Source organism: Nannospalax galili, unplaced genomic scaffold (assembly GCF_000622305.1).
Source record: "Nannospalax galili isolate Female #2095 unplaced genomic scaffold, S.galili_v1.0 scaffold1619, whole genome shotgun sequence".
In the NCBI taxonomy this organism is placed as follows: domain Eukaryota; kingdom Metazoa; phylum Chordata; class Mammalia; order Rodentia; family Spalacidae; genus Nannospalax; species Nannospalax galili.
Window position 1 is genome coordinate 637,456 of NW_008342739.1, and position 18,285 is coordinate 655,740.

The window sequence follows — 18,285 nt, forward strand, 5'->3', positions numbered from 1 at the left end:
ATTTGTCAAACATCCTAAATTGAACACTGACACACATATACACCTGTCAGAAAAAAATGAGAAAACAAATGGGGCAAACGAGTTCTGGTACTCTTTAACTGTATTTGGAACTTCCCCTACACTTAAAATTTTATCAGCTAAAATTTGAAAGGAAAATTGACCAAAAATATACATATGTAGTGTTATTTTCTATTATCACTATTTGTCAAACATCCTAAATTGAAAACATTCTTTCCTAATACAAATACAAATCCTGTTCACGACCCAATAATTAGGACCACTCACTTTTTCTGGCTTTGATTCCTCTTCATTCTCATCATCAGAGGAAGGACCTGCCAAAGTTGACACTTTGCTAATTACACCAAGTCTGGCTAGCTGATCCAGAAAAATATCACCACCTTTATCTACTAGATCCCTTATGATCTGCAAAGCTAGCAAGTGGCCATCATCATCGTCCTGAGGGAGAAAAAAGGAGGACGTGAGAGCAAGGAAGCCAAGGGGGTAAGCAGAGTGTGACCCACTGCCAGGAACGGACAAGCAGACTCTGAGCGTGTTACTGACTAGTCCCCAAAAGAGTCAAAACTACAAGAACGTGAAGGATGAGAAACTAACCTCTTGATCAAGGACAGTTGCAGTGATTTCCACTAGTACTGTAGGTAAATTGTGACCAACATCAGAATCACAAACTTCTTTTAACAGTGCTTCAGAGCAAAAATGAATCATTTTTCGGATTAGAGCAAGACTTGCTTTCCTTAAAAAGTGAAAAAATAATTTTATGAAGCCAAGAAAGTTAAAGTAGCTAAAAACTCAACCATGTATTAATGAAAGTTAAAGCATTCAATATTGAGTTTTATAAGCACTGCTTAAAAACTACACTTAGATAAAGAATACCATAAACTTAATAAACTAATGTTGTCACAATAGTATACTTACTTTTTATGGAATTTTATTTTCTATTATTAATATATTATGCTACTCAAAACTTACCATTTTAAACAATCTTATTAAATGTTATTCTATTTTATATTTAGCTAGACTGATTGCTGACCTGGCATAATTTTAGAAACTGAAGTAAAAAGCATGCAATTACTACAAAGATAATGGTAAATGTTGAAACTAACCTAATATTTACTAGAACCCAAAATACAGAGCTATAACCAACTTAAAATACTTGGTAGTTTATGCAAATAAAAAACCCAAATTTGCTCTTTGTCAATTCTAAAAATCCAATGTTCAGTATTAACTATTTCTTACACAAAATGAAACGAGAGCTAACAACCTCTCAATTACAAATATTCGCACCATTAACAAGTTGGTATGCCTCTTTCCTTCATCATATTTGCTTGGAACACAGAGGACATTTAAAGTGACACAAACTAACTTCAATAATAACAAGAAGCCTGTTTTTTTTAAATATATGAAATAACATAGCCAGGCGTGGTGGGCATGCCTGTAGTCCCAGCACTCAGGAGGTAGAGTCAGGCAGATCTCTGTGAGTTCAAGGCCAGCCTGGTCTACACAGTGAGTTCCAGGACAGCTGGGGCTACAGGGAGACCCTGTCTCAAAAAGACCAAAAAAAAAAAAAAAAAATTAGTTTATTATTATTATTTCTATGTGAGTACACATACATGCACACCATGACAAGCATGTAGAGATCAGAAAACAACTTTTAGAAATGTGTTCTCTCCTTCCACCATGGACTCCAGAAACTGAACTCAGGTTGTCAAGCTTGTACAGAAAGCTCTTTCACCAGATGAGCCACCAGACTAGCCCTAATCCTCTTTAGCTTTTTAAGCACTTTCTCTTAAAATAGGTCATCAGAAGAAAATGATGTTTCAACTTAATTTCTATTCCCTATAATATGCTTGAACTGTTAAAACAAATACCAAATTCTTCTGGAAAGAAAGCTAAATATAATCAGATCAGTCGTATAATTTAACAGATACAAGTAGTTCAGTAAACTACCTTATTGAAGGCAGCATAGTTTGCTGAAATGTCTGTGCGAACACTGGCAATAACCTTTTCAAGTATGTTGGTGCCATTTCTGGGTCTCCTTTGGGTTCATTACACTCTTCTTCATCTCTGTTTGTAGCTTTCTTCTTTTTCTCATCTCCCTTGTTAACTGGACACATCCAATCACCTACAGTCAAAGTAGGATTAAAAAATGCTTTTTGGAAAACATTTTCCTTCAAGGAAAAAAATATTACATACTCACTTCAAATTACAATTATGTAGGGAATGGGGGTTCAATGCTTAGCTACAAACATGTCTAATTTAACATCAACTGAAACTAGGGTGTTGTGTCTATTAATAGTGTTTTAAACAATACCTTAAAAAAGATGAACCAAGAGATAGTTTTGATATTATATCGATTCAAAAATTATTTCACATGGAGGGAGGTAGCACACGCCTTTAATCCCAGCACTCGGGAGGCAGAGGCAGGCGGATCTCTGTGAGTTCAAGGCCAGCCTGGTCTACATAGAACTCTGAGTTCCAGGACAGCTAAAGATCAAAAACAAAACAAAACAAACAAACAAAAAAACGTAGATACTCGAGCAGGAGAGATGGCTCACACACACACCACACACACACACACACACACACACACACATATAAATAATTATTTGGCTTTTGAAGACCAGTGCATTACATAATGTTAATGTGTCTACAAAAGCAGTTTCTGTGGCGCAGCAGCTCAGCGCTCACCCGGAGACTGAAGAATAGCTACTACTTCACTGTGGCCCCGTTCACGAGCTTTATCCAGTGGTGTTTTCCCGTCTTCATCTCTCAGATCTGGGTTTGCACCGTGCCGTAACAGAGTCTTTAAGGAGAAAAGAATTTAATTTAAATACAGTAACTTATAAAATAATAAAGAATAAAATAAAAATAGACAAAGAAAAAAATTTTAAGTGTTTTGCCTGCACGTACATGAGTACACCACATGTATGCAGTGCCCACAAAGGTGAGAAAAGGTGTTGGTCCCCTGGAAACAGAGTTACAAACGGTTGTCAGCTGCCACGTGGGTGCTGAGAATCGAACCCGGTTCTTCTGCAAGAGCGGCCAGTGCTCTTAGCCACCGAGCCATCTCTCTAGCCCTGACGGCCTTGTTCTTAAACACTCCAGGTGACCTTTTGGAAGGGCAGGGGAACTCCAGGTGACAGAAGGACTACAAACGGTTGTCAGCTGCCACGTGGGAGCTGAGAATCGAACCCGGGTCCTCTGCAAGAGCAGTCAGGGCTCTTAGCTGATAAACCATCTCTCCAGTCACATAATACTGTATTTTTCTGTCATTCAACTCTACAACTGAAAGGCCTTCCAAAATCATTCAATCATTAAATATTAACCCAAATTTTACCTTGTACCCATCACCTTAAAAGTGCCTTTGATGCCTTGAAAAATTTAGATAAATTAACCCTGGTTGTTTATTGTCTCCCAAATTAAGTTATATTTCAATCTGAATCAATCACTTCTCCATTAAACCCATCCCAGTTTCTTTAACAGAAGTATTATTCAGTTTATGGCCTGTCAATCAACCTCATCATTTCCTATATAATGCCAATTACCAATTCTTTTACCAAAATGCATCAAGATCTGTCCTCCTCTATTCCCAACATCATCACCCTAAACCTTTTATAACCTTATGGTGAGACCATTTAATCACAATGGATCAATCATTTTATCATTAATAGAACTGACAAATTTTAAAACACCTGTGTAGACACATTAACATTATGCAAATGTACCATCCTTCAAAAGCCAAATAATTATATATATGCTTACAATGGATAAACCTTTAACATCTTACTGTTCTATGTTCTTGGGACTGGATACCTAATTCCAGAATGAATAAATTCTAAAATACCAAGTACTTTGCCCTGGGTTTGATCCCCAGCATGGATATGTGGCAGCTGGGAACAGGGGCAGGGGAGGGTGTTCCTCTCAGAAATAAAAACTCTAAAACCTGCTTTTCTTACTGATTATAACTAAATCACCATTAGAGGCCTCACCTTGTAAAAACCAACCAATTCAAATTGACAGAATTTGAGCTTGAAGAGACTACCTTTCATCAGAAAGCTACACTATTATTACCGGAATTTTCATTGTACTCTAAGGTGACAAGATAACACTAGCTATCACTTGAGTACCTAAGATGTGATTACTACAGTAAATGACTCAAATGTATTACATTTTTCCTAATTCTCACAATAATATTCCTATTCTATAGACAAAACTTTAAGACAAAGTTCAGAACAGTCATTTTTTGTACACGAGCTAAAATTTGAATCCAGGTACACCTGACTTCAGAGTAAACTAACCTTGCAGTATGCCAAATTATTTCTCAATAAACAGATTCTGGAGTCCCACATGCATCTGACATGACCATTTTCATTTAACCTCTCTGAATTTCAATTTCTCACACTATGAAAAGCAATTTCAAAAGCAGAAGGTATGTCTTGAGTCTGTACTAAGAAACCCTGAAAAGGAAAAACGCTAACTAAAGTAGCCACAGTAGGAAGGGGAGACAAGGGGACGCACGGCCACATAACTTATCAGAGTCACTTTTGTCATTCTGATTTCTGAACCATGTAACGGTTAAAAATCAGTAATTAAAAACCTGGGAGCAGTGAGAAGGAAAAGGCATCTGCTGCCAAGCCTGACGACGTGAATTCTATCCCTCCACCTACACGACAGAAGCTGAAAACTGACTCCTGCAAACCGTCCTGACTTCCACATCTGCCATGGCACAGACGAGTGTCAGCACACGTGCACAACACACAAATAAATAAATGAAATAATAATAATAAAACCCACTGGATTTTACCTTTGCTACTTGAGGTCTTCCAAAACATGCAGCATAATGTAACGATGATGACCTTTGACCTCTATTAACATCAGCACCTCTCTCACAAAGAAATTCTACCTGTAATATGATAAAGAATCATAAAGTTGCTCTATTAATACTTCAACACTTGAAATAAAACACGAGCTTTATTAGCTTACCATTTCCTGAGTTCCAAATGCAGAGGCCCAGTTTAATAGGGTCTGACCCACATCATCCATAAAGTTTACTTCAAAGGCTGAAAGTTCAAAAGAAAAAAATTCTGTTATTTTTAAAGTCAATAAAATAATGCTCGATTTTTCTAGAGTTTAAGCCATTTAAAGACTGCTACAAAAATTATATTAAGTATAGAAACCAAAATAGTTTAAAAATTGGGATCAAACATAAAGCAATAAATAATCAGCAGGCCTAAGGTCAGCAAAGAAAAAGTATTATAAAATATTATTTATTGAGCCAGGTGTGGTGGTGCACGCCTTTAATCCCAGCACTCGGGAGGCAGAGGCAGGCGGATCTCTGAGTTCAAGGCCAGCCTGATCTACATAGTGAGTTCCAGGACAGCTAGGAGACCCTGCTGGAAAAGATATTTTATATATATATTTTTTCATTTATTTATTTGTTTTTTTAATTTTTTAAATTTTTTTATTTTTTGGTCCTTTTTTTGAGACATGGTCTCTCTGTAGCCCCAGCTGTCCTGGAACTCACTATGTAGACCAGGCTGGCCTTGAACTCACAGAGATCCACCTGCCTCTGCCTCTCGAGTGCTGGAATTAAAGGCATGCACCACCACACCTAATTATTATTTTTATTTTATGTGTATGAGTGTTATGCCTGCATGTAGGTAAGTGCACCCGTGTCGTGCAATGCACGTGGACAGAAGAGGCTGTCAGATCCCTTGGAACTGTAGCTATGGACAGTAGTTAGCTGCCATGTGGGTAATGGGATTCAAACCCGGGTCTTCTGCAAGTACAGTGTTCTTAACCGCTGAGCCATCTCTCTAGCCCCTTGTTTGTTTGTAGACAGGGTCTCACTATGTAGCCTTGACTTAGTACTGGCTATGTAGACCAGGGTGGCATCAAACTCAGATTCACTTGTCTCTGCTTACTGATTTCTGGGATCAAAGATATGCACCACCATACCTGACCTTTTTATAAAAAATGTATTTTCATTTATGCTTTGTTTGTTTTGAGACAGGGTTTCACTATGCAGCTCTGCTGGCCTGCAAATCAGAGAGCTGCCTGCCTCTGCCAAGTGCTGAGATTAAAGGTGCATGCCACCACTCTCAGTCTTTTAAAGCACCCCATGCATGGTAGCACACCCTGTAATTCCAGCAGTCAAAAGGCAGAGGCAAGAGGATCACTAAGTTTGAAGCCAAAGGCTGGAGAGGGGGTTCAGTGGTTGAGAGCACTGTTTGCAATTGCAGAGGACCCACGTTCAGTTCTCAGCACCTACATGGTGGTCAACAAAACCATCAGTAACTCCAGTTCCACAGGATCTGATGGCCTCTCCTGGCCTCTACAGGCACTGCACGACATGGGTGCACTTACATTACATACTTGCAGTCAAAACACTCAAACACATAAAAAATAAAATAAAATTAATTTTTTTAAAAAAATCACTGAGGAGGAGCTAAAGAGATGACTCGGTGGTTAAGAGCACTGGATACTCTTCCAGAGGACCTAGGCTCGTGTCCCAGCACCCACATGGTAGCTATGATAATCCTAAACTCCAGTTCCAGGGGATCTGATGCCCCCTTCTGATCTCTATGGGCACTGCATGGCATGGGTACACTTAAATACATGCAGGCAAAACACTCATATACATAAAATAAAAATCTTTTTTTTTTTTTTTTGGATTTTTTGGACAGGGGCTCACAGGAGGCCCAGCTGTCCTGGAACTCACAGAGATCCGCCTGCCTCTGCCTCCACGCCTGGCAATAAATCTTTTTTTTTTTTTTTTAATTACTGAAGAATCAAAAGGTTTTAAATCTTAAAAATAAAAATGATTAGTAAGAAAGGGAAAAGGCCAGGCACGGTGGCCCACGCCTTTAATCTCAGAGCCAGGGGCAAGTGGGTCTCTGTGAGACAGAGGTCAGCCTAGCCTACATGAGTTCCAGGCCATCTGGGGATGCAGAGACCCTGTCTCAAAAAGACCAAAACAAACAAACAAACAAACAAACAAAAAACCTCTCCATTGAGAAGCTCATACCACATTCTCCTGTGTTATCATCTCATTTTCTTCCTGAGAGCCCTTCTTCCTATTAACCCTAGTGCTTAAAAATTTTAATCCCTTAGCCAGGCGTAGTGTACACAGTTAATCTCAGCATTCAGGAGGCAGAGACATGTGGATCTCTGAGTTCAAGGTGAGCCTGGTCCACATAGCCTGGCTGGTTCCAAGCCAGCTAGAGCTATAGGAAAACCTGTTGGGGACCCCTGCTGTTTAGGGTAGCACGCTCCCCATGTCCGGATAGCCGCAAGCCAGCACGGAGCAAATGGGGAGACTCCCCTTCTCAGCGGGGCGCCTTCTGCTCTCCTCCCTGACTTACTTTTGAAATGCCCATCACAGATACATGCCCTCCGGCACAAACTACCAGGCTTTAATCAGGCATTATTTGATAGCCTGATAGAAGCCCACCGCCCTATGTAAATGAAGCATTCCAGGAGCACCTATCAGCTAAGGCTTTTCTACTGTCTCCACACTATAAATAATCCTAGTTTTACCCCAATAAAGCTGGAGCTGAATCACTGAGATCTGAGCTGAGTCACTTGTCTGAAGTTGTAACACTAAATCCTGTGATCCAATCTCCCCAGGGTGCTATCCTTCCATCATCCTGCTTTCTCGCACCTCCCCTCATGACCTGGTGGCCAATGGGTCTCGAACATAGAGGGAGTGCATGGCTGGAAACGGAACCCGACCAGGCAGCTGACAGCGGTCCTAGAGCCACCAGCTCCGGTAGCAGAGACCCTCAGCGACGCAGTGCGCGAAACCCGCGCACCCCAGTGGCGGAGGGCCAGGGACCCAAACAGCAGACGCAGCCCGCGGGACCCGCCGCACTCCAACGACGTGTGGGAGACCGGCGCCACGCCCAGCAGCTGGCGCCCCGAGATCCCTGGACGCCCATAAAAACCCTATCTCACCAAAACAAAACAAAACAAAAACCCCAAAATTTTAATCCCAATAAAAACCGGGCATGGTGGCGCATGCTTTTAATCCCAGCACTTGGGAGGCAGAGACAGGTGGATCTCTGTGAGTTCAAGGCCAGCCTGGTCTACATAGTGAGTTCCAGGACAGCTGGGGCTACGGGAAGACCCTGTCTCATGAAAAATATATAAAATGTGTATTTCCAACTCTGTAGACTCTATTGAGATTTAACTCCCTTAACAAACACTTAACTCATTTTATCATGCATCAGGCTGATAATTATGCAACTTTACATAGGGAAAGAGGAAGAATATCAAACAGCTAACCACAGCATAGCACAGCTGTGAAACACACCGTCAAAAATTATAAACTAAAAACTGCCTCCAGCTCCTTATCTTAATATATAACAAATTTCTGACCTCCTGTGTCAATTGCATCTATAAGTGCATCCGTATCTTTGCTCCGAATACAGTCTATAAGCTGTCGATGTGAGCGTTCTCCAGAACTATCCAGTCTCCGTAGCCCTGGGATTCTGCCTGTAGAGCCAGCACTAGACTTAGGCAAAGCCTTCCGTCCTTCAAATAATAGCACCAAGAGAAGGTCAACCAAACGCATGGTATCAAGCACACATCTTTCATCACCCTGTAATGCACTTTCAATTGAATCTGGAAGCTCTGACCTCAGGAGATCCTAAAAAGAGAATAGGATGAAAACAGCTAATATATTTGCGTTACATAAAAACACTTCTACTGAAAGATTTTTAAGCACATTCAAAAGCATTCTCACGTGTGTTACTACTGGAGAGCCTCTGCAAAGTGTTGAGAGAAGGCTTACAATTGTTGACACCTGGTTACTCAATTTGGAATCTGCAGTTGTGGAAGGGGCTCCCGTGGTGCTGCGACCTGGTTTGCATGCTGAGGATGGACCTGATACAGTACCACCAGCAGCAGCCATTCGGGACAGCAGCTCCTCAGTCAATCCATGCTTGGCTAATGGAGCTGGGTCCACTCCACGACGGGTAAATCGGTCAGCTAGTGATGCAAAACATCGCAGCGCTCCATCTGAAACCTAACAATGTAAAGAACATGCACGTGGATAAAACGTCCCTTAAAAGGGCTGGCATCAATCATTTCAATACAGACACTGTAACACTGTAGCCCCAGCTGTCCTGGAACTCACTATGTAGACCAGGCTGGCCTGGAACTCACAAAGATCCGTCTGCCTCTGCCTCCCAAGTGCTGGGATTAAAGGCGTGCGCCACCATGCCCGGCTTTAAAAAATATTTATTATTTTATGTGTATGAGTGTATTGCCTGCATGTATGTGAGTGCACCTGTGTCGTGCAGCGCTGCAGAGGTCAGAGAGGGCTTCGGATTCCCCTGGAACTGGAGGACAGTTTGTAGCAGCCATGTGGGTGCTGGGAATCAAACCCAGGTCCTCTGCAAGAGCAGTCAGTGCTCTTAACCGCTGAGCCATCTCTCCAGCCCCAAGTATAATTTTTAAAAGGCTTACAAATAACATTATAAATACTGACTTATTTTACTTGGTAAGATCTAGCTTTTTATTTTCAATATACACTGCACTAAGTCAACAAAATTACACTGAGTACAAGAGCAGCTGTAAAAAATGACTATTGCTAGAACATTTAAATTTTAAGACCATCACTCTTAACAACTGAGCATCTCATCAGCCTCCCCCATTTTTTGAGACAAGGTCGTACTATGTAGCCCTGGCTAGCCTGGAACTTAATATGTAGACCAGGTTGGCCTTCCAACTCAGAGATTCTCCTGCCTCTGCCTCCCAAGTGCTAGCATTAAAAGCATGTATCACTGCACCTAGCCTTAAAAAGCATTTTATTGACCCCAAAAGCTTATTGTGTAGATATTAAATAAGAGAAACTAAATGAAAAGTCTAAACTACAGTTTATAACTGAAAATACACAAGAGCAGTTTACCTGATGATCTTCATGTTTTAATAAACTAGACAGAGACTCTACACAAATTTCTAAAGAAGAATCTTGAGGTTCCATTTTGCCACAAAGTCTTGATACCACAGCCATTGCAGAGTGTAAAGTATCTTTATGAACCAGGTGTCCACTATCACGAATGAAGGTAAGAACACAGTTCAAGCCACCAGCCTCAAAGACGGCTCCTGACTCACGAGTGCATATCAGTTCCAATACCTACAACAGTGACATGAAATTAACAGAGGAATACAGGTCTACTTTTAACTTGTTAGAATCTCAGAAAACATAGCACACCCTCCAAATTCATTAGCTACATTTAAAAAAGTAAACTTCATTCAAAATAATTTTAATAACATTTTTCATTTGACCCAAATAGAGAAGGCATCATCAGTGTTACCTATTATCAATGAAAAATAACTGATATGGCCAGGTGGGTGGTGCAGAGCTGTCATCCCGGCACTTGGGAGACACAGGCCATCACTAACTACACAGTGAGTAAAAGACCAGGCTGGGCTACATGGGAAAAAAAAAGAGAAAGAAAAGTGGAGGAAAAAAGGCTAACAATCAGTAGATCTACGTGGACATAAAGTACCATCCTTTCAACTACAGGCTTAAACTTCATAAAACCAGGCTGGAGATACAGCTCAGTGGTAGAGCACTTGCCTAGAGTGCTGAAAGCCCTGAATTTGATCACTTGTGCTATAAAAGCAGAAAAAAGGAAAAAAAAAAAAGAAGAGAATTTTAGCTACATACAGTGGCACACAACTATAATCCCAGCACTTGGGAGGCAGAGGCAAGTGAATTTTGTGAGCTCCAAGCTAACCACGGTTATATAGCAAAACCCTGATTCAAAAATATGATAAAGGGTAGGATGGTTCAGTGGTCCAGAGCATTGGCTGCTCTTGCAGAGGACCCAGGTTCAATTCCCAGCACCCACATGGCAGCTAATAACCATCCGTAACTCCAGTTCTAGGGGATCTGACACCCTCACATCGGCACACTTACAAACACATGCAGGCAATACACTCATAGACTTAAAAAATTAAAATTAAAAATAAAACAACTGGGTTCACCAAATATTTCTAATAAATTACTGACTTGGTACTGATGCTTTTAGACTTTCATAAAATTTATAGTCACAAGGAATAAAACAGTTTACTCTAAAGAGGATAACACAATAGTTAAATGCATGAACCCTAAACATACTTCCAGTTCCTAATCTTCAAATCTTGGCTCTGTGGCTCTACTACCTATGTAGCCCCAGGACTCGATTTTTTTGCATCAGTAAAACAAATGGTTTTAATAGCACTCCATTTCACACAGAATTATCACAAAGATTAAACAACTTAGATATGCTTAGACTAATGCCTAAACTAGGTGTTGGTGTTGTCTGTCACGGTGAACCTTATTTTTATACACAGTAAGTCTGAGTAAAACCACGGATAGCTCATTTCAAAGTGCAAGTGAAACCAGAACGGAAAAGCACTTCATCCAGGGTTTCTTTCCCACGCCTTACGGGACCTTTCGTAGCACAGTCAACCCCTGCACTGTTCTCAGTCATTCTCCATGAAGACTGATGATAGAATTCTGCTTTTTCAGAATACTTTTCATTCTTCAAATGATATACACCTAATACTTACCTTTACACATTGTTCAGCTAAATCTCTGCTAGTCCTGTTGTTAAGTTCAACTACAACCAAACGATTACAAAGTGCTTTTATAGCTCCATCTACCCCTACAATCCTTCGGGTGCATTCCGCAGACACATCCAGGTAGTACGTTATAGCACGGGCTGTCACTTCTAACACATTGTCTGGAGCACTCTCATCAAGGAAAATTTTGCAGAGGGCTGGTAAGAAAGTTCGAGGAGGACATCTGCAGTGAAAGAAGTATTACGTTTAGGATTACTAAACAAAATATTAACATAGTAAATAACAAAAAGCTGTAACATCATGGCTATTATTATATCTAAATGTTACCTAACCTCCACACTGCTTTTGTTTCATTAGAATGCTCACATGCAAGTTGCAACAATCCTGCAGGTGCCAAGCTGGAAACACTTTAAAGTAGCAGCACTAACCTGAAGCCTCAACACCCAGCCAACAGTTAAATTCCATGTTCCTTCAATCTCAAAACAGTGCATCTATTTAGTGTATTATTTTATTTCCTAACTAAGGCCTGGCTTGCTGTTCAATTATGTTTTTTAAAGCATACTTATTATTTATTGGTGTGTGTAGGAACATGTGTGTTACAGACTACATGTTAGGGTCAGAGGACAACTTCTGGGATTAGCTTCTTTCCTTTCACCAGATGGATCAGGGATCAAACTAAGGTAAGTCATGCTTGACAGTAAGCACTGAGCCACCTTGCTAACCCCACATTCACGTTTTAGACAATCAGATTGTACTTTGGCAGGGGGTGTCTCAAAAATTGCCACAAAGCAGAAAATAACAAGCACAGCCTTTCTGAGCCTATTTCCTCATTTATACAGCAAAGACAGTATCTAAGTAATACTTTATATGGCTGCTTTGAAGGCTAAGTTAAACTATACATTAAAGGTAGCACGGTACCTAGTTCCAAAGTAACCCTCCTTCCTTCCTTTGAACAGTCCAACACTTGTTGCACACAGTTGTGTAAGATAGTTTTATTAAAAATAGAATCAGTGAGTATCACTAAGACTCCCTATAGTTTATTTACACATAAAACAGTAAAGACAGCACACGCCTTTAGTCCCAGCACTTGGGAGGCAGAGGCAGGTGGATCTCTGTGAGTTCAAGGCCAGCCTGGTCTACATAGTGAGTTCCAGGACAGCTGGGGCTACAGGGAAACCCTGTTTCAAAAAGACAAAATAATAATAATAATAATAATAATAATAATAATAATGGGTGAGATGGGGCTGGAATGACTCAGTGGTTAAGAGCACTGGCTGTCCTTGCAGAGGACCCGGGTTCACTTCCCAGCACCCACATGGTGGCTAAAAACTGTCTTTAACTTCAAGTTTAAGGCTGGCCTTGAACTCACAAGAGATCTACTAATAATAATAATAATAATAATAATAATAATAATGGGTGAGATGGGGCTGGAATGACTCAGTGGTTAAGAGCACTGGCTGTCCTTGCAGAGGACCCGGGTTCACTTCCCAGCACCCACATGGTGGCTAAAAACTGTCTTTAACTTCAAGTTTAAGGCTGGCCTTGAACTCACAAGAGATCTACCTACCTCTGCTTCTCCAGTGCTATGATTAAAGGTATGCACCACCAACCCCTCCCCCTTATAAGACATCATCTCATATAGCCCATGCTGACTTTGAAGTCGATATATAACTGAGGAGAGCCTTGAATTTCTGATCTTCCTGTTTCTACCTCCCAAGTACTGAGACACCCAATTTATGTGGTGCTGGGGATTGAACCAGGGCATCATGCCCTCTAGGGAAGCACTCTATCAATGAGCTACACACCTCCATCCCCTTTCCTTCAATTTTCAGGGTTTACAAGTTAAGTACCTCCCAGTCCTTTAGTAAAGTTAGAAAATATCTGTATGAACATGAATTGTATTGAACTACTTTTTTATCTCATTTACTTATCTCTGGGGTAAAGCCCATGTAGAAGTCAGAGGACAACAGGAGTCTCTCCTACCACGTGTGCTTCAGGAATCAAATTCCTGTTGTCAGCCTTGGCATCAAGTACCTTTACTCACTGAATCATCTCCCCAGCCCTATATTTGTTATTGTTGTTTGATTGGTTGATCTGAGTTGTTGTTTGCTGAGACAAGGTCTCTCTACATAGCTCAAGCTGGCCTAGAATGCACAAAGATCTGCCTGCCTCTGTGTCTTCTGAGTGCTGGGATTAAAGGTATGCACCACCATGCCTTTATTTTTTAATAGCTGCTTACTTAGATGATTTTTAACTTAAAAGTCCACCTAGCAGCAGGAACATTATCAAAGAGTTTAGATTTCTTTTATTCAATGACCAAGCAATCAATGATTAAACACAGGTATGTTTTTCCTAGCCAGTAACATTGGCAACCTATGATAATATAGTCACAATTTTCCTAAGTGGGGCATTAAATGTTTCAAGGCCATATTATATAGACTCATTCCCTAGTTCTCAGTATGATTTTAATACTGCATATAATACCAGAATCTAAAGCACTGCTACTGTTCTCTACACATGCAGTAAATGTATGTACACGTGTAGTAAATGGAATAGAAGAGATTGTGACGGTGCTAATGATACCCCCCAAAACGAATATAGCCTAAAAATCATTGTGTTTTGCTAGACATGATGGTACACACTTATAATCAATCCCAGTCTTTGGTAGAGGCAGGAGGATCAGAAGTTCAAGGTCATCACCCCTGCCTACATAGCAAGTTTAAGGCCAGCCTAAGATATATGATATCCTGTCTCAAAAACAACAACAACAAAAGAGTGGCTGGGTGTGGTGGCACATGCCTTTGATTCCAGCACTCCAGAGGCAGAGGCAGGTGGATCTCTGTGAGTACGAGGCCAGCCTGGTCTACACAGCAAGTTCCAGGCCAGCTGGGGCTACAGCGAGACCCTGTTTAAAAAAAAAAAGTACGCTTTAAATAGCCAGATCTATAGTGGCACACGCCTATTGTAGCAGCCCTTGAAAGGATGAGGAAGGAGAATAATTTGAGGCTATCCTGAGTTATAATTAGACTATCTTTAAAAAAAAAAAAATGTTTTGCCAGGCATGGTGACGCACACCTTTAATCCCAGCACTTGGGAGGCAGAGGCAGGCAGATCTTTGTGAGTTCGAGGCCAGCCTGGCCTACATCGTGAGTTCCAGGACAGCTGGGGCTACAGGGAGACCCTGTCTCAAAAAAGACACACACACAAAAAAAAAAAAGTTTTAAGAAAAATGATTAGGGTGTGGAGCTGTAGCTCAGCTGCTGGAGTGATTGCCTAGCACGCATGAAGGCCTAGGTTCAATTCTCAGCACCACACAAAACCAATGTGGTGTCATACACTTCTAATCTCAGTACCCGGGAAGTAGAAGCAGGAAGAGGCTCAGGAGTTCAATGTCATCAGCTCTAGGCCAGCTTGGGCTACATGAGACCTTGTCTCACTAGGGAAAAAGAAGAAGTGATTAGCATACATGTTCTACACTTAACGGGAAACAGTTTTTGTTAATTTAGGAAATGAGGATGGTCTGGGCTATGTTCTCCACAATGTGAAGAATCTCCTGAGCAAGTACAGGGAAAGAATCAGCTTAAGGGTTGGAGAGACAGCTGGGGTTCAGAGGGCTTGCTGGTCTTCCAGAAGACCTGAGATCACAATCATCTGTAACTTCAGCTCCAAAAGAAACTATGCAAACTGGACTGCACTTCATCCAACACCTGTCTACTGAATTGAATTCCTTGACAAAAGCTGGGTAAGACACAGTGCTGGACTTGAGGAAATCAACAGTCTAATGACACACTCAACAAGTTACAAGTATCTGGTGTGTGGGTACATGGCTTCAATCCTAGCACTAGGAGGCAGAGGCAGGTGGATCTCGGGAAGGCCAGTCTGGTCTGAGTTCCAGGCCAGCTAGGGCTACAGGGAGATGCTGTCTCAAAACAAAACAAAACAAAACAAACAACAGCCAAGTTACAAAGTATACATACAAATTTCTCTAAAACACAATGTGGTATGTATACAATAAAAGCCAAGAAGTCAGGTGTAGTGGTACATAGTGAGTTCCAGGCCAGCTGGGGCTACAAGAGAAAAAAACCTCCACAAATTCTCACTGTACTTTTCCTATTCCGACTGGAATGACATTTTGTTTTCTATGCATCTTTAGGTAACAGATACATTAGTAATCTTAACAAAGTTCCCTGAAGTTGATCACCTATGGAACTCCTAGAATCCCAGGTTAAGAACCCTCTCAAATGGGGCTAGGGAGAAGGTTCAGTCAGTAAAGGGCTTGTAACCCAATCATAAGGACCTGAGTCTGGATCTCCCAGCACCCACAGAAAAAAACAGGCAAGGAACTCAAAGACATGCCATAATGGTGCACTTACTAGAGGGGAATGTAGCTCCATAATAGAGTACCTGACCAGCATGCATGAGGTCCTAGGTTCACTCTGAGGGAAGGGGGACGACATGGGGGACTTTAGGCCAAGTGTGGGGGCACTTGTCTTTAATCCCAGCACCTGGAAGGCAGAGGCGGGACAATCTCAGTGAGTTCAAGGCCAGCCTGGTCTACATAGTAAGTTCCAGGCTACCCTGGATTACGAAGACACTTGTCTAAAAACAAAGCATTTGTTGCTCTACGGAGACCTCAAGCTGGGTTTCCAGCACCAATGTGGGATGGCTCACAACCACCTTAAATTCCAGTTCCAGGGATCCAACACTCTCCTGACATCCAAGGAAACCTGCACTCACATGTGTATGCACTTCTGGGCACATACACAAGTAAGTAAAAAGTAAAACCAAGTATTAAAGGGAGGGTGCTGGCTGAGATGGGGCTATAAAGATGATGCAGATTGTTTGAGATATTCTGTATGAATACAACAGAATTTAATAAAAACAAATTTTAAGAAAGTTGTTTTTTTTTTTTTTAAAAAGCTAGGCAAGATAGCACACACCTGCAATCCCAGCCCTGGAAAGGCAGAGACAGGGAGATCCTAGGGCTTGCTGGCCAGCTAGTATTTGCCAATCTGCAAGCTCCAAGTTTAATCAATCGGATGCCTTGTCTCAAAAATAAAGTGGAAGAGAGAGATGGCTGGAGAGATGGCTCAGCAGTTAAAAGGACTCGCTGGTTGCTCTTGCAGAGGACCCGGATTCAATTCCCAGCACCCACATGGCGACTGTAACTTCGGTTCCTCTTCTGACCTCCAAGGTCATTACACAACACAGGTGTTCTTACATACATGCAGGCAATACACTCATACACATAAAATAAAAAAAATCTTTTTAAAAGTAAAAAATAAAGTAGAAAGCAATAGAGCAAGACAGCCAACACTGACTCTGAACACACACACTCACACACAGACACACACAAACATGAACACATACGAACCAATGTACCACATACACAAAAATAAATACATAAATAAAACCTTAATGGGCTGGAGAGAGAGCTCAGCAGTTAAAAGCACTTGTTGCTCTTGCAGAGGACTGAGTTCAGTCCTCAGCACCCACGTAAGGTGATTCAGAGCCATCTGTAACTCCAGTCCCAAGGAATACGATGTGCTCTTCTGACCTCCATAGGCATTTGCACATGTGTGTATACACACACAAAATAAAACCTAACTAAAAGAGCCCTAGCAGAGAGAGGTTCTCATTCTAGCACTTCTCTCTACTGTCCACTAAAGTGAAGAACATAAAATTTTCTGTTTAAATATTTAACTTTGGAGGAGTATATGTATTTGACTTCTTTATCCGCTGACAATCAGTTGGCAGGACCCATTAACCAAGTAATTTCACTTTGCTATTACTGTACCACTGGGTAGAAGAAAATAGGGATGAGCGTGGAAAAGGCAGGTGTGTCAGTGCAGGAGGACAAAGGTACAGATTGGGATTCTTACTGTTTCTATCACACACAAAAAATTCAGTACTCCTCCAGCACACTTCCAATCAGCTTCACAGCTCAAAAATCACTGTGCTGGATTTCAGAAGTGGAATATAGTCAATAAAAAGGTTTCTTCAGTGCCAGGAGTGGTAGCCCTCAGGTAGCAGAGGCAGGGGGATCTCTGGGAAACAGGGCCACCCTGGCCTACATACTAAGTTCCAGGGAAGCTAGGACTAGGGAAACCCTGTCAAAAACAAAAACAAACAAACCCAACAAAAAAGATTTCTTCAGTTCACTCAGCATTTGCATCTTAGCCACTCGTATGCCGACGAGCCCTGTGTTTAGCAATGGGAAACCAACAGGATAAGGTCACAGCCCAGAGACAAATTCACAGTAAGTATAGTACAAAACAGTCATGTAGTCATGTACAAGTTTGAGAATTTAGGGTCCTTAAATATGACCTGTTATGTTTAAAAAAAAAAAAAAACGGAAGATTTTTCTCAAGGCCAGTGATCAGATCAGTATTTTAAGTCTGGAAACTCTGTTATGGTTAGCTTAAAGAAAGACCTGTCTGTTAGGAAGCACCTAACTCTGTATGAACATACTCATTTCCCCACACCACCCTATATACTACGGTTCCTTTTACCCTTATACTTCAAAGAGAAAATATAAGTCATCAGACTGAAATGCTTTAAACTTTTTACCATCAAAACTTACCTGTTCACCTTACCTTTGTTTCAAAAAAGGAGATATAAATATACCTTTTTCTACCTAAAAAAAATCTTTTAACCATTATGTCAGAGGTTTAATATCCAATGTAGACT

At 41.1% G+C, this 18,285-nt stretch overlaps 1 protein-coding gene across 4 annotated transcripts in view; it reads right to left on the bottom strand.

The window, feature by feature from the left end:
• The window catches only part of Hectd1 (HECT domain E3 ubiquitin protein ligase 1), a 97,421-nt gene that overhangs the window by 61,444 nt on the left and 17,692 nt on the right, over nucleotides 1–18,285 (bottom strand). For all 4 annotated transcript variants that reach the window (XM_008838803.3, XM_017799569.2, XM_008838802.3 and 1 more), the window contains exons 3-12: nucleotides 11,584–11,818; nucleotides 9,932–10,159; nucleotides 8,765–9,046; nucleotides 8,398–8,668; nucleotides 5,002–5,078; nucleotides 4,823–4,921; nucleotides 2,707–2,821; nucleotides 1,966–2,140; nucleotides 613–751; nucleotides 286–456 (exon numbers count right to left, since the gene is read on the bottom strand). In XM_008838803.3, coding sequence (XP_008837025.1) covers nucleotides 286–456; nucleotides 613–751; nucleotides 1,966–2,140; nucleotides 2,707–2,821; nucleotides 4,823–4,921; nucleotides 5,002–5,078; nucleotides 8,398–8,668; nucleotides 8,765–9,046; nucleotides 9,932–10,159; nucleotides 11,584–11,818 — 1,792 coding nt within the window. The remainder of the gene's footprint in view (nucleotides 1–285; nucleotides 457–612; nucleotides 752–1,965; nucleotides 2,141–2,706; nucleotides 2,822–4,822; nucleotides 4,922–5,001; nucleotides 5,079–8,397; nucleotides 8,669–8,764; nucleotides 9,047–9,931; nucleotides 10,160–11,583; nucleotides 11,819–18,285) is intronic.